The 24,496-nt window shown below is 41.1% G+C and overlaps 1 protein-coding gene across 6 annotated transcripts in view; it reads right to left on the minus strand.

Moving 5' to 3' along the window:
* LOC117483951 (partitioning defective 3 homolog) overlaps positions 1-24,496 on the minus strand; it is a 284,671-nt gene that overhangs the window by 175,980 nt on the left and 84,195 nt on the right. For all 6 annotated transcript variants that reach the window (XM_034132308.1, XM_034132309.1, XM_034132305.1 and 3 more), the window contains exons 3-4: positions 19,921-20,095; positions 1,709-1,899 (exon numbers count right to left, since the gene is read on the minus strand). In XM_034132308.1, the coding sequence (XP_033988199.1) occupies positions 1,709-1,899; positions 19,921-20,095 (366 nt within the window). The remainder of the gene's footprint in view (positions 1-1,708; positions 1,900-19,920; positions 20,096-24,496) is intronic.

The following is a 24,496-nucleotide window of genomic DNA, read 5'->3' on the forward strand; positions in this document are numbered from 1 at the left end:
ACAGTCTTTTGGCAATGCTAATCACTGATGTATGGTTACCTTTGAGAACAATGTTAGCGCCAAGACATAAATGTATCAACGTCAATGCTGACTAATACTTTCTACATCTGTTGTTGATTGCATACAAATGACTTTATCTTGAACTGACGGTGAATATAGGACAGTGGGGTGAATGAGAAAGAGTCACTGAGGATTATGAGGATTAAGACTCCCTTTTTTATTGAAAAGGAAATAGCCCAGTCAAAAGCTGAATAAAAATGACAGTCTCCCAGTGCTAGCTTATTACTTTTCAAACAAGCCCCCAGCGACATTAAAATGACTTTAATTGATCTGATTTAGATAAATGATGGGAGATGGGAGGCCAGAGGTACAGTAAATGGGAAATTTAAGTTAAGCTTTATTTTCAAACTTTATTCATGTTTGGATACCCATCTTTAAAATACATTGCTGACATCCCATTCAATCGGAAATCAACCAAACATGAGTATCTTTCAAATACAATTAAAATACATCTATTGAAGCTCTCTTTTGGAGCATTTAAAAAAAAATGTTTTACATCTTATCAGTGTTGTATTGTAATTTATGATTTTAAAGTGTACAAATGTGCAATCACTTGAGTATATTCTAATGTTCACCTCGGTTATGTACATTTTACAACACAAACACTTCGTATCACATAGTAAAAAGAAACCAGCCACGAACATACTGAACACAGGGCAGAGCAGCAGAAGGCCCAAATTGCACAGAAGATTCAGAAAAAGCATTTATCACCACCTCTGTTCTGCTTCTTTTAGGTTTTCTTCATGTTTCTTTCTTTTTGTTTTTGAGCAAACAAGCTCAAACAGACAAACAATACTTGCACATATTTGCTCAGTATAGGCTGGACCAGAAGAAGAAGCGATCCTGACAAAATGAAATTCCACCTCTCCCTGCCCTCTGCTGTGGAGTGTGCCATTACATTGTTGAGGCTCTGACAACTAAAGTGTCTTAAATGGGATTATCAGACAATGCTTCCAGACACACTAATAATGTAAAGGTTTGCCGTGTCACGTTCTAAGCACTCAATCATCTCCCCTTTTTTTAACCTTCCTGTTTCAATGGAAAACATATCTATTCCCCAGCAAGACGTAAAGGTCTGTCAGCACTGTGTGCAGGCAGCCATTTTGAGAAGTTAATTGGCTTCCCTTTTCTTTTGGAACCCGCAGGGAGGATGTACCTGAGCTACGCTGTTTTCTACAGATTTATAATCAGAGGCTTAAAAAGGCTCAGAAAGGTGAATTTTGAACAAAGGGAAAGTGTTTAACAATCTCGGCTCGTTTCTTTTGAAGACAAAGAAGGGTGTTATCAGAAGGAACTAGTTTCAGTTAAAGACTATATATGCCACTGTTGGATATCTGCAAGCAGGGCAGCGAAGATTTCATATCTAACGGTTATTTCTTTGATTTAGGGTGCAGAGGAGAGACGGAATAAAAATGAGGGAAAAAAGCAAGTTAAAAACAGAGAGACTGCTGGAGGTGGAAAGATTTCAGAGCACATCTCTCTGACATTATAATTGATGCAGCCCCAGTATATCGGCAGGACTAGAAAAAAAAGAACTTCTGGGAAATAATTTGTTTAAATTGGTATATAGTACTTTAAAGTGAAATATAGAATTCATGTTCTGTTGAGTTTTAATATACCCATGCCTTATTAACAAGATTTATGTTACCTTTCGTTCCAGACTGCCTGTGCCTGTGCCGGCGGTTACGTTTGGTTTGTGCTTGTGCTTTTGAAAGCCAACCGTGGTGGACCATCGTGCTGGGTTCTTTCTGGACGGTTCCTCTGGACCAACCGGGACTTCGCCTGGAACTAGGTCAGCCAGAGAGGGATCACTGCTGCGACGGACATGGAGAGGCATGTCTGTGGAGGGGAGGGTGGAGTACAAGGAAGGTGGAAAGAAAAGGTAAGAGAATGTCAAATATAGAGGGCACAGTTAGGATAATAGAGTTACAGCAACACAACCACTTGCTGTTTTATTCACATATTGGGTAGATCACTTTCCACTACAGTGTTCCAACTGTGGCACATGTCTGGGCCCACAGTACATTCTGGTAACCATAAGGCCCCTAAAGTACCTCAGCGACTACACTATACTGGATGTCCACTGAGACATGGGAAGTGGTGAATATAAATAGTTGTGTTACCATGTATGGTATATTGAACCCAAATGGAAACATTGTTGGCCTAGACATTAAGTCTGAGAGGTTTGCTTGGCTTGAGTCCTGCAATAGTGACATTAATATACTGCCTTATCATTTTAGCTGAAAAATGACTCAAACAGCTTTATAAAATGTAAATATGAGAGAAAAGTATATGAATAATTATCCAACCCCTTGCTCAGCCTGGCCATAAAAACAATTACAATCGTAATTAGAGCACCATTACTCATATGTCATGATCTGAATCTCAAGATAAGGGTCATTTTCACATACTGCACTTCTGAGTGGCACTGGTTCTGGACATTTTCCTGGGATTGAAACTAGGTCTCACTACCAAAATGACCCAAGCCATCAAGCATCCGAAAGAAAGTGCTCAGGAAACACTTGCCCAAACTACAACTACAACTTCTCACATTTAATCAAAGCTGCCAAAACAAGTAGAGGGAATGAAGTTACTCCACACTTCACACTCCTGCTAAAACATTCAGTGAGAAATCCTGTGTCTGTTACACCTTAAGTTTATCTGTGAGCTTGGATATGAATCATCTGGATTTTCCCAGAAGACCATATGGATTTGTTTATGACGTTCGAACAGCCTGCACGTTACACCCATAATTATGCAAATAGTTGGGTAACCACCTGTCATCCGTCGGCGGATCATGGCAGAGAGCATATGCCGGTGCTAAGCTTCCATCTGATACACCAAAGACATGTCTTAGTGGTGGAAGCGTCGCATTTTAATCATGGCTTACGCGTATTTAATACTGTGACAAGACGAGGGAGATTTTAATGCAATTGAAAGTGTTTCTTACAACTACAATTATAATTATGTGACTGAATCCCGATAAAAAGGGGAGATCAACATATGTTTGCCACTGCCTTTATACTCCAGACTTCAATATTTTGTTAAATATTGAAGTCTGGAGTAGTAAAACAATACTTTTTGGGAGAAATATCTCCACTGACCTATCAATTTATTTATTTTTTAAACAGCTAATACATTCTTCTTGGGTGAACAGTCTCTGGAATAGAGTTGGCCACACCACTTGCTGACTTGTTAATGACACAATAAATGTTTCTCTTTAAGATTTGAGGTGGTTTAAATATAGCAGGTCATTCAATTGAAACTGTGTGTTATAATTCCTTATTGTTGCCAGTTGTACTGCTTTGATAGTGTTTCAGGTTCACTTCGAAAACTCCTAGGATGGCTGAGACCATTGGAAAATACTTTTGGGTCACTGTATGTCCAATTCACCACAGCCTCCTCCTCCCACTACAGTAGGTGCAGGAGGATTGAATAAGCAAATGGCTATATGACATCTCAAAACTTCTAGGAACTTTTTAAGTAGTAAAAACTTTATTTCTCATGAAGGAGTCATTGCCGCAAGTGAAGTTACAGTACAGGTAGCTTTTCAAACCACACTTTCACAGTAGCTTCACAACCCTGTGTTAGAAGTTCGATCTTCTTTCTACCCAAACCACTCTGCTGACAAAGTCCATGGCAACCAAACTCACCAGCAGCTTGTAATATGTATTGTTTGTCTCTGTTACAAATGTTTATAATTTGCTTTGGCCGTTGTCTGAAGGTTTCATCAAAGGAGATTTGGAATTGAGTAAAGAAATCCCAGCAAGCAGCAAGACGGCCAGTCATTGTGCGTTTACTCTTAAATTGGGTTGAAGATTCAATAATAGTTTAATAAACTTTGGCCCCTCTGAGTAACGGCTGGTTCACGTCCAGTTCAGGGCTCTAAGGACGTTCGCCACAGACAACGGGGGTAATTAACGTCTAGTATTATCATACTGGACATAACACACACAGACACAGACACACACTAACTCTTAACTTATGTAATAGAGCTTTTCTTTGTGTGTGTGTTAAACAGAGAGTTACACTAAAACCTGCAATGGTGTGTTTCCCAGAATACCTCAAGGCTCAGCACTTACTGGACGTCTATATCTGGGTCTTTTGAAACCATGACAACATTGATCTTGCATTATGCAATGTGATTTTTTGTACCCATTGTTTGGGACTAACTATTGTATTCTCTAATTTAAAACCATGCTTGAACCAAACACCCACACTACCTGGCTGCATGAAATATGCCTATAATATATTATGTAATGTTATATTTAAAAGATAATAGATTATGCCTTTAGGTTTTCTAATTTCATCAGATCCTCTCATTGTTCATGTTTTCCATTTTCAATTCCAAAACTGTCACATTGAGATACGCATGAGTGACATGTATAAAAGATTGACTTTGTGTGACCTTCTTTTCACTTTGAGTGTATGCATAGACGTTACCTAATCATGTCTGGATATGTTTTGATACCACTGGCATTTTAACATTGACAAGAATAGCTTTTTCCCATTAGTGAGGTCTTATCTTTAATAAAATGCTGATCCATAACACGTACAAATCCTTACAGATTAACATATGATAAGAGGGCTGTGAAGGAGTATGTGCTTGTTTGTGTGTACTCTGTTAGAAGGTCACTATATGAAGATTCTCTCCCCTCCCGGCTCTCCCTGAACAATTTTCCTCTACTTAATTTGTGATGGGATTATCCCAGCAGTCCGAAGGGTTTGGTTGGTCCCACGTTTAATAACCAGCGCTGCCACTTCAGCCCGAGCCGGCCATCGATCCAGGCTGAAGATGGAGTGGGAGAGGGAGAGAGGGGGGGGGGGGTAATAAAACTAGGCCCTAATCCAGGCCCTGTAGTGAGGGATTATGGCCAGGGTGCAGGGTCATAGAGATGTACACACATTACAATTCACCACAGGGAGAGGTCAGACTCTCCAGGGGCTATTACCTCGTATTGCTTTGTCCTTTATTTATCTTTCACACTCACCTTGTTTGGAGGAGAAATATATTAGTTTCACAGAATTACCATGGATAAAAGCTCTGCTATATATTGACAGCACTTAAATCAATATCAAAGTCTTTTAATATTAGGAGAATATGAAATTCTAAATGCTGTAAGCTTACTCCAATTAAAGTGGACCTACGGTGTGTGCACAGCTACTGATTTGAACTTCTTAAATTGCCTCCAGCACAGTTTGAATGAATGGGAAGAAATACATGTTTAAAACGTGTAAGGGGACTTGCTTCAATTACAATAGTATGCCCACTTCACTGGCAGAAAGAACTGACATGAGCAATATAACAATATCAAAAAGGAATCAACTTCTTGTTCAGAACCAGGTTTAGAACAGAAACCAGGATTCAATAGAAGGAATTCCAGGATGTTTCACTGCTCATCCAGCAGCACTGAGGACCACACACTAGTGTCAACAACCACTGAGGATGATTTAAATACAGACCTGAAGGAAAATAGTTTCACACTCGTAGTCACAATGCAATAGATTATTTAATCATTTAGCAAGGGTTCGACATGACAGTCTTCTTAAGGGTATTGCACCCAATTCAATATCAAAACCAAGATATATTACATTATATATATAGATGTTCCAGATAAGGAATAAAAACAACATTCAAGATATCTTTTGTTTGTACAAATCCAAAGTAAACCTAAATAAAAGCAAACCCATTGGTGAGTTTGTCTAATTATGAGTAAAAAGGGTTTGTGTTGTTGCTCACTTTAAATAACGTGAATGTCAAACAAGTGTTTTGTCAGACAAAACATCAGGAAACGCCATCCTGTTCATGCAGGTCGCTTTTCAAGATCAGCACTCATACAGCGCTGTTAGCTTAGAGCCCTTTGACATTTTATTTTGTGTTGTTATAGTGTCTAGATGCTCTAGAAATGTTTTCCTTTGAGCTCATTTCAAGTGACATGCTTAACCTACATGTTTAACAGCCTGTTGTTAGAAGTAAAGAAGCCATTGGGATGGGTGGTACAACTTTACCAAAGTCCATGGAAATGTGTTCTGCCTTCTCAAGTTTTTATAGCTGGTTGCCTAAGATTAACTAGACAACAATAATGTCCGTAGTTTAAAGAATGGCGCATGGTGAGAACATGTCAAAAAACCTAGTCTTCACACAAACATGTCTGTAGTGGGCCATAAACAACATTAACCTGCTGTAGAGTTACATCAACCTCACTTCTCTTTCCCACTTTTCCTTCAAGTGGCTCTAATAAAGCCGCAATATCAACTTCCTACTCAGTGGTCAAAGAGATGGAGGTCAGCGCTAATGTATTGGCTGTGGAAGTTTCCAATCACGGATATGAGAGAGGGCCCTAACTATACAGTACCTGGAGAGAAAGAGTGGCTCTTCCCCCTGACTGGCTGCCAACTCAAGGTAATGGAGTTAATGCCTCAGCATACTGATAAGGTCGCAGAGAGGACAGACTGAGGAGGGACTTTGTATCTGTATGTGCGCTTGTTCTCTTGTACCTCAAATTACCTCACAGGGATAGAAACATTGTGAAAACCTTCCCGATCTCTACAAAGGACTCTTTTTTTCTATATAATTTGTATTCAGATCAAAAAGTGATTGATGTATCTTGGACATTATTTAGTTAAAGTACAAATCTGATGGTTATTTCATATTTCAACACAAGCTATGCTAGAAATAACTCCCGTTGTGTTCAAAAGCACAACATAATTCAAAGTTTAGAAGAAAGATCAGTGCAACAACACTTAATTTCCTATGTGCCTAAATATGGATTAACCCATTAATCAGAACATGAAAGGGGGGTGTCAGGAAGAAAAGGAACACTGATATATTAGTGCAAGACTACCGGAGTGAACATCACAGATTCTATAATGTTTCCAAGGTCGGGAATTTTCCCATACAGTAAGATGTGGGTGGGAGGTTACGGAATAAATAAAGCTGGGTCTTCACTAATATTAAATAAAAATAAGCGTATACAGTCAGTATATGAACACAATCAGCCGAGGAGTGAGGGCTGTCTTGTGAATGAACTGGGTATACTCTCTGGAGGCCCTCTGGCCCATTCGCAGAGTCCATGCTTTCACATTGAACTGATTTAAATATAAATGCCAAGCGACCATGGCTTCATGAAATGTCTAAAAGCTGTTTTTTTCCTGGGCTGCTTTGAATACTTTAAGCCTGGGCCAGTTCAATGTCTGAATAAATTATGGCACTGAGCCATTTTAACTCTCCTCTCCAACCGCTGACTACATATTGATGTCCCTTGTGTGCAGCAAAGGGGATTTCTACTGAATACACCCTGACCTGAATCATCCACGGGGGGACAGAAAGACAGTTCTGGGTAGTGGGAACCATGACTGTGGAGAAGGAGATGAAAAATGTAGAAGATTTAAATAGGCCGCTGGGCGAAACAGGGCGAAACAGGGTGGGAAACCCAACTTAGTGCTTCTGTGAAGTGTTCAGCAAACTGTAATCTGATGATGTAATGTCAGATAATGAGATAGGACAAACTTTGAAAAAACTTCAACTGTTGAGCTTTACCAAGAGCGGAAGATGATCGAATAGATGGATGGATGGGAAAGCACTTTAAAGCAAAAAGAGGCGCTTATGAAAACATAAACACTGTGTGTGTGTGTGTGTGTGTGTGTGTGTGTGTGTGTGTGTGTGTGTGTGTGTGTGTGTGTGTGTGTGTGTGTGTGTGTGTGTGTGTGTGTGTGTGTGTGTGTGTGTCTGTCTGTGTGTGTGTGTGTGTGTGTGTGTGTGTGTGTGTGTGTCCAATCATCACTACACTTGCATCAGCAAACCGTATTAAAATACTGAGAAAGCTTCATTTAAATGTCCCCAGGTTATATAATATCCAATCCTATGTTTGTTACCGGGGCAACGCGAAACTGTAGGTTACAAGGCAAAAGGATGCAAACTTGCCCAAAAGGACATACTCTGCACCTCTTTTGATGGTTGAAAGAACTAATGCATTTCTGTGCCAGAAAGGATTCCATGGATATCTTACGTTTCAAAATTAAATGTTTAAGACTTCGCAATTATAGTAATCTCATCAGTCTGCCGTTGCTTTATTTGGCATGAAGTGTCATATGAAGCTGAAATAACTCACTAAGGGATGTGTAGTGGTCCAAACAATAACATGCCTTATATGAACTGTAAATTGTGCATACATTGATGTTTGATTGGATTGCTTAACCATTAGGCACATAGACCTGCACCCACAAACTTGTATCCAGTTCCCTCCCCAATGACACGCTTCGTATGTCAATCATTTTAGTTCTGGTGTTGGGGATGATGTTCCTTCACAGTCCCCGAGTCAAACACTACAGCTGGAGAGTGCTGTATCCCCACAAGGTTGCTAAGTCAGCTGTCCTGTTTTCATTTTAAGACAGAAATAAAGAGAGACAGAGACTGATGCTTTGCTCTTCTCCTCACAAAAAGACAATACAGACTATTTACTGGAGAGAAAGAGGAGAGGATGTCAGACTTCCTCGGGTCCTCGGAGATGAGGCCTCCAGCAGCAGACACCTAGACACTTCAACAACAATAACACAAATGTGTGTCTATGTGCTTCTCTCAGACTGTTTCCCTAGACAATGAAGATTTCAGAGAGGAGGGGAGGAGTGGAGTTCACTCCCCAAATCAAAGCTGACTCATCTAGGTCGAGGCTCTGCTCATGCTGGGACTCCAGAGAGCAACACAGCAAGTGTTTTTATGTGTTTGCATATCCACTGTTATGAATGAGTACAAACACATGCACATGAGCATTATTACTCCTTTATATACACATAGCAGCCACATTACTACGCCACAAAACCATCTGAAATTAGTCCAGACTCATGGAGACTCCCCTCCACTCTCCGGGCCCCAGAGAGTTACTAATCAGCAAACCAAAGAACCCAGAGACGGCCCAGAAACGGGTCCAGAGCAGCACCTTCCATGTAAACACCATTTTGTGTGTTTTTCCATTAATGCCGGTCCGGAGGTACAGGCTCTCAGAGAAAAGAGGCCATAAATCTCACTCAGCCTGATATGTGTCCAAGTCGCTCATGATTAAAAACACCGCTTTGAAAATGTCATGAGCCAGCCAGGAGTGGTAAGCTAGAATCACTGCAAAAGCTAGCATGCTTGATACATTTTGGGATTCAGGATTAGACTATACAGCAAATGACAAATACCTGAGAATTGCTGAGATAAATAAAGAGTTCTTCCAGCCCTCTTCTCACCAAGGAAATGTCATTTCAGTGTGGAAGTACTTCAACATCAGGGGGTCTGTAAGGGCTGAAATGAAACCTGCCTCTCTCTGCTTTAAAAAGCAAAGAAGCCACACTGAACAATTTAACTGATATGGCATAGAGTGGTGCTTCTGAGTGTCCAATAGTTTTATGAATAATGTTGGCACCCAGAATAAATCATAAAAACAATTGGAGAGGAAATGCTGAACACAAATCTCCAACATGCTACAATACAAAACTGTGTATACAGTATTTATCTATAACTGTAAAATGCTTTCAGTACATATGAACTAGTGGTGAGTGTCTATACGCATGCATTACAGAGTACTTTAAATAGTTAGAGTTGCACTCTTATCAAATTGTCAGACTCATGCAATGGAAACATAACTACAGTAATGAAGAGACATTACTGCAAGTGAAACAGAGACTTACTGATAAGACTAGCAACTCCACACTTTGTACAATTAGATTGTTTTTCACATTGGGAACCTGCGTTTGCAGAGAAGCTGCACAATGACTTTGTGGCACGAGAGTTGCTTCCTCCACATTTAAATATGTCTGCATTGTCACCAATGTAATTGTCACAGGCAGCCAATGTGTGACCACAAACTGGAGGCTGATGAGTGAGTGAACACATTTGAGTTGCTGGCAGGTCAGACAGCATCTGATGCATGGAGCTCATTCCACCGCAGTTTCCAGACAGCACGTTCACAGAAACCATATCGCAAACATTTCAGCCACGAGAACAACTTCTTCTGATCAAAAACGGCCTCACTTTAGCAAAGATGACAGAAATGTAAACTTTCTCAAGACTCCCTAACTTTTTGCAGACTCTATTATGATTTATTTCTGAAAACATAAAGTTATTTGGTGTGTTAGATGAGAGGAGTGCTGCTTGAGGAGCGATAAGGGCACTTGTGTGAGGGCAGTGTTGTTCAATCGACAGAGACATCTCTGGTTAAAAAAAGCCTGCTTGGAGCATTGACTGGGCACATATGCTAATCTTAAAACAGCTCACACACTCATCTATTTCTGCTCAGATACACACACACACATAAACAGCATGTATGGGGTCAGAGTAGTTTATATGCAACAAGTCAAAGCATATCAGAGAGGCGTACTTTCCATAACACAGAGCAGAGCAACAAAGGCAAAAACATCAGAAAAGATCTTAGAAACTCCATGCAGCTCTGAAATATGTGAAGAACTTTTTTGTGGACTGTTTTACAAAAAATGAATCCAGGATGCTAGAAAACAGATGGTATTGTGATGTGCAGACTGTGTTTTGGATATGCATCGCTCTGATCAGTCACGGAGTATTATGAAAAGCACATGAGGTTTTCATAGAGACTCGAGACAGGGGACAATGAGACGGAAGCATGGGGTTTGAGAATCTAGCTTTTGATGTGAAGCGCCCTTCGCAGGAATAACACAGGAGGCATAGTGGGTAAGGAAACTTTTCCTTAGTCTCACCGATATTAAATAGTATTTTCCACAAAAAGTCACAGGGTGGCACAGCTTTCAAAGGTGCTATATGTAGTACTTTAACATGACAGTCAGTCCATGCTGCTTTTCACAGAGCATTATCTGGATTGTATGCTATCAAAAGGAGATTGCTTCACATGTTAAAAAAGGACAGGAGTGATGGTCTTTCAATGCAAGCATACGTTTCCAGAGTGTATTTCAGTTGTGGATGAAAGCAGTGAAAGGCCTTACCAAGGTCCAAATATTCAATTGTTCACAGTCATGGCACAACCTGACCCCAAAGTACGATGTATAAATGATGAAATGTCCAAGTAACTTTTCAGCACATTTTATAGCCCTTGATGTACTGAAGCCCTCTGCACTCATGAGCTGAAAAGTATGATTTTCTTTCGAAAAGTTTCTTCTTTTGTCAGGACAGGACACACATATTTCTATTTAAAAAAACTATTGAATATTGCATAAGGCTCTCTCAAATTCTACCGTCATGCTAAGAAAAAAGGTGTCTAACTTTTCCGTTTTATAACCGATATAATTTCTAGTCTTTGGCTTTTTTATTTATCTTGAACATCCAAACATAACATACAGGCCAAATACTTCAAATACGAAGTTCAAAGTGTCACACCCAAAGTGTAGGTGTATCTATTGTAAGCAGTATTCCTTGAGTGGGTAACATATTGCCAGGTAAACATTTTGAAGGAGAAATTATAACATATGTTGGCATTGAACTTTTTACTGAATATATTGATAGTGCCAGTTATAATGAGCATTACCTGGATCACTGTTTACTAGTCTATCATATACATATAAGTTAGTCTATTAGAAACAAAACCATGTCACAAACTTCAGTCACACAGTTTATAAATAATTACCATTATACGTTTTGTCCTTTCCATTGTGAATTTATATATACTTGCTGCTAATGTTGATTTTATTATTATGTTATTATTATTATTATTATAATTGTATTATGTCTGTCTTTTAAATATATGTGTTTAACGTGTGTAATGCTTGACAACACTGCTGCTGGGACAAAATAATTTCCCAATTTGGGGCAAAAAAGTATCTATAGTATCTATCTATCTATCTATCTATCTATCTATCTATCTATCTATCTATCAAAAAAAGTAAACTACTTCCTGACAGAATATCCTCTCTTCACACAAAGCCTTCTAAAAGAAGAGATTTATCTTATCCTTTACAGAATGTAAACTGCTAGCAAGATTGCAGCAGCGATAACAGTTTCAAGGAACTAGAGTTTTTCTGAATCAATAACTTTCCAGCCAGGTGCTGACAGCACACCCTGAAAACAGTCTCCATTTGAAGAGTGGATCATGTCATCACCTTGCCATAAAAAGAGGGGGCACAAAGATTTAAGCTGGTGACCCCCTGATCTGTAGTCAAATGCTCTGGCACTGAGCTGTACTTCCCGACACTATTCCCAAGCCTCACTAGGGGATATACTTTGAGTCCGTTGGTTGTGGTTGGGTTTGATCTCTGCTACTTGACTAAATTACACATGACAAAGACAATTTGGGGCAGCAGGCTTTAGGAAGTGGTCAGGAAATTCAACCCCTCCTGTCAAACTGCATCTGCTACAATAAGAAACCAAAAACCAAAGCAGCTCTAGGTTGTTTTTCTGCAGCTGTACATGGATAAGTTCTTGTAGTGTGTTCAAAATGAAAGAAGAGCTTCTTTATGAAAATCAATTAAGTGCTATTTGAAATACTAATGTGAGGACATGACAGACGAAAAAGCAAGACAGACTTCTCCTAAAGATCTGATTATTAGCCAGTGCAGTGGTGACTTTAGTCAGATTTTCTTTTTGTATTCATGTGTTTCTGCTGCTTCCTGCAGGGGGATACAAGCATCTCAACAAATATGAATGATTATAGGTTAAATCCAAACAAAAAATAAGTAGTAGCTTATATTCAGGCATTCCAGACCCAGAACCTCGGTCAAATACACCATGTGGTTTATAAACATTTGCATAGCTAGCATAAAGGAAGCCTGTCCAGTAGTCTCTGCACAATGTCAAATAAATTTGCCCGTAACGTTCAAATGGCTGACAGAAACCATTCCATGAGAAAAAACAATAAATCAAGCCGAGTATGCGAAAATGTTTTGCTTTGATCAAAGCTGTGATTGTGAGCCAAAGAAAGCACTCTGAAACTGATCATGCTTGCGGGAAGATGGGAATGTGGTAGGGAGTGTTCTGGGATTCTCACAGAGCTTTGAGGGTGATTGTATCTTGAGGATCCGATGGAAAACAGGAAGAAGGAGAGTAGGGGGATGAGAGACATTCTCATTCTCGAGTAGCTGTGGCAAAGATTATGCATGTTCATCTTCTACCCCTCTCTTGCATAAGCAAGCTTTTGTAAATCATTATATCAAATCTAAATGTATTGGTGTGTACTTTTAGTTTATCTATCACACCCATGGAGTGAGATCATTTGAAATGATAACAGTGTAAATTAACTTGTTTCAATTGTCTTTTTTAAGTTAATATTATGGTAATTGTAAAGTGTAATGTAGGCCATAGTTTTGTAGACTTGTATACATTTGTGAACACATCCCTGTTAGCCTGCATTAGGCGTGTGTGTAAGCCTACAGTATGTGTGTTTCCAGCCACATGTGGCTGCCCGCATGTGGCTGCACATGCCCCTGAGTGCTTCTCTCACATGTGCTTTGAAGCAGACAAACTTCACAGGTGACCTCCCAGTGGAAGACAATGAAACAGATGGGTGCAGGAGCGAGAGATGGTGGGGGCTTCCTACAAAGGGACTAATGAACAGGGTGGAGGAGTCGAGGGGTTGTTTTCAGGTCCACTGGGATGAAGAGTCTGGACACAAAGAGATGCTAAACACTCCCAACGCTTTGAGGACTTATCGTTGTGAGACCAGGAGGCATTGCCCTTGGCCAATTTGACCCTCTTTTGACATGTCATACGCAATGTAAAAGAAGCACAGAGGTGCTCACCGACTAATGAGAGACATAAATTAAAGTTTAAAACTATTTCAGCTTTAGTCTCTGTACATGTATAGGTATAGTATAGAGGTATAATCATTTTAAATGACTGCAAGTTCTAATATGGTTTATTAAACTGTTGTTCTTATTTTGTCACTTAGCAACAAAAGTGCAGTGTGACATTTTTTCACAATGTCAGAAAACAGAACTGTGGGCATCTGCACGGACAAAAAACAAGATGAAGAAAGGTTGGATCACTGTCAATTCTGCAATCAAATCTCCTGCTAACACCTCCAGTCTCTGCAAAGTTTCATCCCCAAGATTATCACTAAAAGCAGTGCCATCGTGAACAGGATTTATGTCAACTCTATAAATATGTTGGCATGTACATACTAGTGGATAAACAAGCTGTACATTAAGAGTTCTCTGAGAAAAACAGGAGTGGAAGAGAATGCCGTATCTCAAACGGTGACAGGCAGACACATCATTCCTGATAAATGTCCCTCTGCTGAGTGTCTGAGATGACACCAGAGTCAGTGCAAACAAACAAGGGCTCTTTTCCCATGCTCCCTGTCATGGGGTTACAGCCAACCACCATTTGAGTCGATTTCTGCATGTCAGGAAGTGCAAATGACTTTGTTTTCCAATCAAGACTTCCCTGCTCCTGTGTTGCTTTAAGTGTGACACGAGAGACCTGCAGAACAGATCTCAGCCCAGCTCAGGAAGTAATAAAGCAGTCATAAAACTCACATACACACCATCTCTTTCACACACAAACACACACGCCAACACACACACACACACACACACACACACCGGCTCCACATGATTCAGCTGTCTAGCTATGGCTTTATTGGGATCCTGGCAGAAGTAATAATAGGAATAGTACTGGTAGCACATTCCCAGCGGTGCTGAGTGGAGACTTTTACCACTCCAAGCACTTCACACCTCATTACCAAAACACTGTCTTCGCCGTTTAACAGTACCAGCCGTTGCAATAATTAGCTATAATAAGCCCTGGATGTTATTATGATAGCATGAGTGTTTTTATGACTTATATTGCCAGTGACTTTGAACTGAACCCCCACTCCACATCAGTTTAAAGACCCACCCTGGGCACTCCCTCTCTCTCCCGCTACAATACGTGAGTATGATTAAGAGTTGACATAACTAATAGCCTCTCCACTAACTCAGGTAGAGGAAGGCAGTTCAGAGTCTCATGAGGGCCAGTGGGTTTAAAAGTGCTTTCAGCTTTGCTAAATATGAGCTTGCTATCCCAACATCTTCACTGCTGAGTGTATGCTCAACACTGAAGCTACTTTGAGAGGTGTGATGCACAGTTGAAGTGGTTGTGGATCATTGTGGAGTTGAGAGTTGAGAGCTCAGTAGATCTATTGACATGTTTCAACAGCGTGTTATGGCTGTGACTGGACTCGACAGACTTTCGGTACCAGCCCCCCGCATTGTAGCCTTGGTGATCAGCTTTTTCACTGTACTGAAATTGCCATGTGAAAGGGAAACTTGCTGAACCCTTTAATTGACAATAAAACCGAAGAACCTGTCCATTTCCTCATTTGTAGGCCATGGTGTAAGCTCAGCTGGCTCCAAAAAAGCTTTAACAAAAGCAGTACAGGGGACAACTTGGGCCTCATTTACTGTACTGCACATTAAGGCTTCAATTGTTGTATCAACGTGATGACTTTTCCCAATATTCCAAGAACTTTAGGGGTAAGACAGAAAAGAGATGGATTGAGCTGATGTCAGATGGGTTCACCATCAGACAGAACCAATCAGCAGATGCACACTGCCAACGTTATCAACTGTGCAAGTCTTCAGATATCGAAGCCCTTAGATCACACAGCATCACCTGCTCACTGCTGAAGTGAGAGATTGAAGAGGTAGTTCAGTACCAGAGAGAGTTATAGAGAGAGGGCAGATGAGAATGATAAGTATCAGTGCCTCCTATCAGACTTAGCTGCATGTGCTTTCAAACCTAAACTTGGTAGTTTATCTATAATTGACAATCACTGCCTTTGGAAGTCACCCAAACCCATGGGAAAGCCCGGGAGGGAAAGGGCAGTCCACTTTTCATGCCTTAAATCTAAGATTAAGAGCTTTTTTTTTAAAGCCAAAGGAATACTCATGTACAATATCACAGACATTAATTATTGTACTTACAAGAACGAATGTCTTAATTGAGCAGCTTTGTGTATTTCAAATGTTTGGTGAGGCAGTCTTGCAAACTAACATGCAGGTACAATGTACAGTTATGTTGTGTGCTGTGATTGCGTCACTGTGCCTCTCCTCTCCTGTAGTGACTTTTATATGGCCTTGGCTGGCTCCTCAGTGGCAGACCACTAAGCCAAATTGATTAGATGAAGGCTCTCCTCTTCGAAGGTGTCCACACTCTCCCCCCCACAGGCAATCTCTCTAATGGCCCGCCAGCAACCCTGTCACCAAAGGCTTCAAGGACCAGCAGCGAATCAGGGACTGCAGGACCAGGTCAGTGGAGGAATGGACTACTCATCACTGTTTTATTTTGTTTGTTTTAGGTAAAGGTGAGCATCCCTGGGTATTTCAATGTGAAAGTAGTCATAGAGAAACTCTTTAAATAACAAGTTGTATGTAGATAGTCACGTTTGATTGGTTCATCAGCGGGGGGTCAATCATGTAAGTATCATTGCAATCACTCTGTTAAGGGTTATAAAGCCACTCCACATCAATGTCAGTGTGTTTTTAACCTCTGTCAATAGCACTTGAGCTTCTCCCATGTTCTGATTGTGTACACTGTGCAATTGCGATTGAGCGGATAAAAACCTAAAAATAACCCCCAACAGGGAAAGACTAATCAAATAAAAGTAGTCATCTATGAAAGTCAAGTTCAAAGAAGACACACCAATGCCAGAGTGAAGGCCAAAAACTGTGTTTCTGTGAACTGTTCTTTGGGAATATATTTGGGGTTTTCCACATGATGTCATCAAAAGCTCTACTTTTAGCTATACTTACTAAATCCAATCTACTTCACACCACAATTGCCATCTGCTTTAAGGTATTTCTGCACTTTGCATGAAAACAACCAAGTTCATCACTCTACTGTATCAGTCCGTCTGAAATGGTGCACTACTTATCCCCATTTTTCAAAAGTACCAAACAATGTGGCAAGGGTTAAGGTTAGGCAACTATCTTTGTGAGTTGTGACCCAGTACTCTGTACATTTCTTATATCAATTACCACATAAACGCCAGAGATCAGTTTCATTTGTTTCTCTCTGTTAGTCTCAATGTGGGAGACTTACTAGTGGACACTATTATGGACATCAAGTCATTTCAGCCGTAAATAGGTATTAAAACGTTTTGTTTCTGTCACCCACAGGCCTGTGTCCATATTTGAGAGACTTTAAGAAACACAATCTGAATGCCAGTAATACAAAGCCAAGGCTGGGTCAAATTGTAGGACCCCTATAAAACTATTTGAGCAACAAAGAGCAGTACTGTACATTCAATTTTAAAGCTGCAAACATCATTAAGAGCCATTGTTCATTTAAAGTTTCAGAACATTTCTCTGACTTGAAAGATTAGAATTTAGTTGTGAGTAGAGGCAGAGGCAGCTCAGGCGTCCGTATAATTACGGGGAAATTACATTCATTATAGTAATTTACATCTCATCTCCAATCCAATTATTAGCAGTTTGACCTGCACGGCACATGTTAGCATGGAAATCTAAAATGGGCTCCCAAGACGGAGGTAAAGGAGGGGTGGAGCACAGGAAGAAAGCGATAGGGTGAATTTGGGACTTTGGGAGTTGTAGGAGGGGAAAAAACAATCAATATGGCTCTAAAAGATGATGATTTTAAATAGGCATAATTATCTGCCTCAGAGCACAGCTGCCAAGGGCGCCGCTGCAACACTTTGATGTCTGATATGCAATATTGCTGCCAGTAATTTGCTCATCTGCATCTCTGGAGGGACTGTGGCCTGTCTGTCTTGTTCATCTGCCTGATAATGTGTTGCCAGTCAGTCTGTCGGTCTGTCCGGCTGTCTCTCCATCTTTAAAACTGTTATTCACTACACACGTATACATCTTCTCATGAACATTTTGAGAGGAGTGGAACTAGGAACTTTTAAGTGGGAAAGAGTTCTCCAAAGAACAAACATATCCAGTAAACAATGCAATCCCTCTTGTATCTTGTTCATAATACCGCACTTATGTAAACTACCACAAAACAAAACAGATTGTTGGCCCTACCTGCATGACTGCTTGATCAGCTGTAGGTCTGAGCTCTCTTTCCTAACAATCTTCTTCACTGTTATTTTCTCTGAAATTGCTATGGACATCACTGTGAGAGACGCAGTGCGTAGGAAGCAATCAGTTCTTCTGTTTTGCTGCAATCTCGTCATTATATTTCTTGAATGCAAGACCTACAATTTGCAGGGCATGTTAGGTAGAGGCTTGAATTGTGTGTTTGTGTGGGTGGGTAAGGCAGTGTTTTCATAAGCTCTCTATAAACGTATTTGCTTGAATAATGATGTGATCAATTACTAAAATAAAGATGTTGGCTTCGTCCCTTACATGCTACATAACCAAAAATAACCAAATGTAGTCATCTCTCCAGTTAATTATTTGTTGCCGTTTCTGTATAAATGAACTTTCTGCTAAGCCCTGCGGTTTCATTGCAAGTTGTGAACTTACATATCTACTCTAAATGGGTTCAATTGAACATATGCTGACTTTGTACAAGAAGCTGGCACAGTTAAGTCCCTTTGAAATATGTTCTGATTGATTTGGATTTTGGTGTTCTGACACATTTTAGGGTTGCACTGCATGTGTGAAAGGGACTTTAGAAATGATTCAGCTATGCTACATCTTTGTCTGTGTGAGCGATGAAAGACACTTGCATATCTCCCAGGAAACCAAGTCAATGCTTCAAATTTAGGTTTTTTTTGAAGCCAGTAGACAGCAGATCAGATAGCTTCAAACCAAACTGTCTCACACTGAGCTACTGGTTGACTTTCAGAGTGCCCCATTGTCATGAACAATTTCCATAAATCTCCACAGTCTAACAGGCAGGTTGAGAGAAGCACAGGGTGTGTGTTGAGGAGCTGTCATCCTCCATCAACACCTACAGTAAGCAAGTGTGTGTGTGTGTGTGTGTGTGTGTGTGTGTGTGTGTGTGTGTGTGTGTGTGTGTGTGTGTGTGTGTGTGTGTGTGTGTGTGTGTGTGTGTGTGTGTGTGTGTGTGTGAATTCCGTATGAGACTCCTGGTTTGAATGTCTTAGATGTCCTTTGAAGTTTAAGACAGCTCTGCATCAGCTCAATGGTTCCACTTCATGGGACGTGAGTATGTGGACATGAGCAACATCTGAGTCACTGACTTGTGTGCCATTTTGTGTGTTTGTGTGTGTGTGTGTGTGTGTGTGTGTATGTGTATGTGTATGTGTATGTGTATGTGTATGTGTATGTGTATGTGTATGTGTATGTGTATGTGTATGTGTATGTGTGTGTGTGTGTGTGTGTGTGTGTGTGTGTGTGTGTGTGTGTGCGTGTGCGTGTGCGTGTGCGTGTGCGCGTGAGTGAATGTCCACCTTGCTCTGGCATGTGTGCTTTTGCTCATGCATGACTGAGTACCCAAAGGTGTCTCAATTCCTTCCGTTGTGTCGGCCTCTACCTGTCTATCCAAATGAGTACACTGCCATTCCACGGACACACTGCCCAGTTTTGACAGACACTTGACTCCACACAATACCTGAAGCATGTCAAGTAAAAATGACGTTTGCCAGTGCTGTAAAGTTGACTTTGTTTTATTTTAGTGCTGCTCTCAGGTCCCCAAGTCCAATTACAAGCAAGGCAAAGCTCACAAACAAAAGTCCCATGACTCACATACATTGGTTTTGGTTACATGTAATCTCTCTGTCTCAATAATATAACTTTACCCAACTTTAATCAAATGTTATGTTTAGATTTAGCCTCTCCCAAGTTTCATAAACTTGTCACTTAACTTTTCAGCTTTCCATTTTGAATTCCTGCTGGTGGCATACATTACTTATTACCTCGCTCATTTTTGATTAATTTGGGTTTTTGATATTTACAATTGTACCAGCTTATAGAGCTAAGTTATTATTCTTGTGCTCTGTACCATTCACATGTACGTGATATTAATATTTTTATGGGACTTACTGGATCGCAGAGCGGACGGGGTGACCTCGATCTCACTAGTGGTTTGGTAGGGCTGAAAGGCAGACGCCGAACTCATGCCACTGACGAAGGGTTCGGGACTCTGCGTACCGGTGGAGCTGGCACTGGTACCATCCCCTCCATTGTGAGGATCCTGCTCTTCATATACTGCTACCAGCTGGACAAAGAGGAAAAAACATGTTTGTGAATATTTAAATAGAGACACAGAAATGTTATCAGTCTTCATTAGCAGTAAATATTACATGAGGTATGTGTCCATACATGAATGGGTGCACATGCACTGTACATGAGTGTTTGTAGGTTTTGCAGTTTTGCAATTTCACATTCAGGCAACCAGCCCCAGCCCAAATCACTCTATCATGTTGTAAGTCATGTAGCAACTCTCTCTTTCTCTAAAGTCTAATCTTGCAGCATCTGCAGTCATGTAGCACTGTGTGTTCCGGATTGCCAGGTTTGGCTCCCAAAGCGAGCAGCTGCTCCATTCCGACAAAGGTGATACGTTGCCACGTTTCACCGGGCCAGATATGGAGAACTCCCCACAGCATCCCGTAATTAACAGAGTCTAACACACACGGCTCATCCACACAGCCAACTCCCCCACTTAACAAGAGAGCAAGGGAGAGACGGCAGCTTGGATTAGGGTTGTGTGAGAAACAGTAGACTCTTTTTCAGTGGGATAAAGAAAATTAGATCGGACATTGCTGATTGACTACATGTGAGTCAAGGCTTATTCTTATGCTCCTCGACTGTGCCATACAGAGAGAAAGGGGGTGAGGGGGGGGGAGCAATGAAACCACAAAACCTAGAGTGCCAAGTGGTTTTCATTGCCAGCACAACCTGTTACTAAACCTCTCACAAGAAGATTAACCTCTTATTCCATGCAGACAGAGCGATCATTCAGCAGCAGCCTGTTACACAACATGCTACACAGAACAATAGTATGTATAATACAGACTTGAGATGGGTTCCTTTTTATGTCTTTGTGCTACCTGCAAATCTGTGTAATGAAAGGCCATGGATGTGGAGAGAGAAACCAACAAAGAAAGCATTAGTCGCCGCTGGGAGCAAACAGCTTTCGTATATCCCGCATCGTATTTGTCTGAAGATAAAAATAGCACAAGTGTTTTTCCATGTATTTGCTGTTTTTCATCACCCAGACGCAGGGAAATCTGCATACAAACAAGTTTAGAAGCCCCTGCTCCTCGATTTGATTTAATTTATATGCAGAGGATGATGCGTACAGTGTGTATGTGTTGGTGTAGAAGCGTCTGAATTTATGCCTTTCTGTGAGGATGCCCATGTGGTTTACTGATGCCGTAATTCACAGCAACATCTCTCATGCTGGCTTTGCACAATTAAAGCAAACATTTTTCTTAAGGATGTTTCCTGGGATCTTAGTGTCGTCTCCGAGAAGTACTTTATCAGTAAAGGCTTTCTTCCATTTCACTCTAATCCTGTTCCATTCCGAACTTGAAATGACATTCCTCAGGTTGTAAGGGTTTGTCGCAAATGTGCTCAGTGCACCAGAGAGGCAATCAGAGAGAAAAGAGATCTGGTGCTACAAAACGAGAAGGCCTTAATATTAGAAATCAGACAGTTGAGGAGGTTATTTGCTGAAGGTTTGCTTGTTGGCAAATGTATACATTCACATCTTAAGGCATTAAAGACACTTTGATGTATACTTATATTGGGTAATCTGTCTTATTACCATCTTATATTTTGATATCTAACAAGATGTTAAAACTAATTCCAGGAGGTGAAGAGTTTGTGTATGCGTTTGAAGGATGAAATAATGTTTTCGCTGGGAAATGTTGTGATAAGGATTAAAGGAACAGCTATTTGAAGATGAGGAGGCGGCTGTGAACACAGACGAGAGTGAAGGGTTGTCCCCAGAGGTATTTACGCTACCCGAATGCATGTGCCAGCCAATGAATCATTAGTGACAAAGTAATCAGGCCTCCCATTCATATGTTGCTGGGAGTATTTAGCAACCTGACAAGCCCCCTGCCTGCCAGCTGCCCATTTAGAGGAGTAGTGAATACTGTTGTTGGTGTCGCGGCGAAGTGTGATTCATTTTTAAATACATTCAAAATCCCTCTAATTAGGTCCACTTCGCTATGCCTTGGATCCTTTCACCAGACTCTCCAGAGTACTCTGTTGGTATCTGACATGTACAGCTAAACTCATTCACACACCCTCTATTTCATAATCAAAGGGGTCTGCATTTATCCCGCATCCAATATTTATGTGCTCTTGAAAGGGCTTGGTTGTCCCCTAAATCCAGGGAGAGAGATGAAAAAGTTCCCACTTTTCGAAAGCTGATTTCACCTTTTAGGTCGTACTGCATCATTTTGTGTCTGTTCTTGATCTGTTCGCCTAACGTTTACCTGACATGCGGGTTCAATGAATCCCTAATGAAAGCCTTCAACAAAATAGTATGGTAACATTTAATTTAAAAAGTTTTGCATGCTAATTTGAACTATTATCTAGAGAGATATGGGCAGCAGGCACCGTGTTGCCATAATCCAATCATTTTTAAATCAAATCTTTAGCACTGATGCATATCATATTAGTATGAGTCAACCATGAGTATAATTCGGCAACTATATTTTAAAAGTTTCTGCGTTTTTGGATTCCGAACAAGTTTCTGCTTATCTACCAAGTCCAGTTAGGACACTGATCTCCAGCACTGCTTGTAGCCGGTTATTTGTGTTGTGCCCAAAACATACAGACAGGGATGGAAGAGGAAGTTGGAAAGAACATAAACATTGTGTCTTACTTATGATCAATACACTTCTGCAGACTATCGACGGTACTTTATGGTCTGCCAGATTTTGAGAAGTATGCCATACAGCCTTCTTCATTCTCGTTCTATCGTCTTCATGTCCTCTTTACTGTGGAGAAGGGGGCTTGGCCGGAGAGAAAACTGATGCAATTGTTGCTGTTGACAGGACAGAGCTCAAGCTGCAATGCCACGAAAACCATTTCACAAACGCTTTCTGGGAATTGGTCACAGTCACTTTAGAACTGAGATGATTTTATGTTTAAACATTCTTATGCTCAGACTCTCTCCCCCCCCCCCCCCCCCGGGCTACTGTGCAGCGGGTGTCGGGTAGCATTCAGAAGTTTTGCAAAAAGAGGAAAAAGTTTTAGCAAAGTAAAAATGGGAACGGCATGTCTAATTGTCAAGTGGCGTAACGGCTGACGCTCAGGAGTCCAAGCAGAGGGAGAGGAGGGGAGTGAAGAGAATTTAAAAAAGAACCCCCAATAACACGATGCTACAACCTAGAAAAAAACACATCTTATCCAAAGGTAGGAAAAGAGGAATGAGAGAAAGTAAAAGACAAGATGTAAGACGAAGAAATGTTCCAGTTTGCAGTCTCCGGATAAACTCTGGAGCCATTTGAAAAACCTATTTAGCTTCTGCCTGCTTGAGTTGAGAGAAGCAAGAAAAAGAGGAAAAGTGACTGAGTCTTATTTCATGGGCCTTTTTCTCCTTCCAGCAGGGAGCTACAACATCGCTGCTGCCTTAAGCCCCTGGTGCAAGGCTGACACTCATCCACTCTCAGCCGGTTCCACTGACTGTCACAGCAGCTGCCAATCAACCGCTATCTACCTGAAGCCTGAGGGCTGCAGGAGCAGAGGATGGAGAGAGATGATGATGAAGGCCTGAGACGAGGTGGAGGAGAGGAAGAGAAGCAAAAGGAAAAGAGAAAGTCAGATGAGGTCGGGCATTCTCTGCAGCCTAGGTAAAGGCTGTATTTGGGATTCAGCATTTCCATATCTGTAACGGAGAGAGCAGGGAGACAGGGCACCGAAAAAGGGAATCTCAGGGATGCCTTTCATGTCGGCCTCCTTTGATCTCCTCCCGGCTTTTGGCAGCAAGAGTGGAGTAGAAAAGGAGACGGAGAGGAAGCAGCTGAGGAGGGGATGAGGAGCTGTTTTGACAACCTCTCCCGTCTCTTTCTGTCTCCTACAATCCCCCCCCCCCCTCCACCTCCAGAACCTCTGATCTGTCAGGAAGCGCGGGCATTAGGATTGGCACCCGTACAAACAGCCGTCCCAGGCGTACAGCGAGAAACGTTCAAAAGACACAAGACAACAGAGGATATTAGCAGTCACGGGGCAATGCTGGCAGTGCCACCAGAGACGTGTAATACCTGCCCCGCGATGCTCTGACGCTAATCCATATCTGCCAAAACAGCTTTTTCACAGCTGAGTGGAAGGGACGGCTGACATGAGTCAACCCGCGGGAAACCTGTCCGCTCAATCCACACCTTTAATTAAAAAGAGCACATCCAAAGGCGCGCCAGGCTACGTCCTGCTCTGAATATTTATGGCCGCACAAAAGTTATCCCTTTGAGGCAAGATTTGAATGTTCATTCAAAGTCACGCCTTTTTTCTTCTCCCTTTCAATCCAAAAACTAAAATTCGGTATACTTGTATTTGTGTGTGAGAAGGACTAAGGCTTTGTGCTGTTATATTTGTTTAAAAGAAGGAATGAATAATACTTTGTAGTTGTGTTAAGTAAAGCACTGCCTTGGGTAACTTTGGTATA

Source organism: Trematomus bernacchii, unplaced genomic scaffold, assembly GCF_902827165.1.
Source record: "Trematomus bernacchii unplaced genomic scaffold, fTreBer1.1, whole genome shotgun sequence".
Lineage (NCBI taxonomy): Eukaryota > Metazoa > Chordata > Actinopteri > Perciformes > Nototheniidae > Trematomus > Trematomus bernacchii.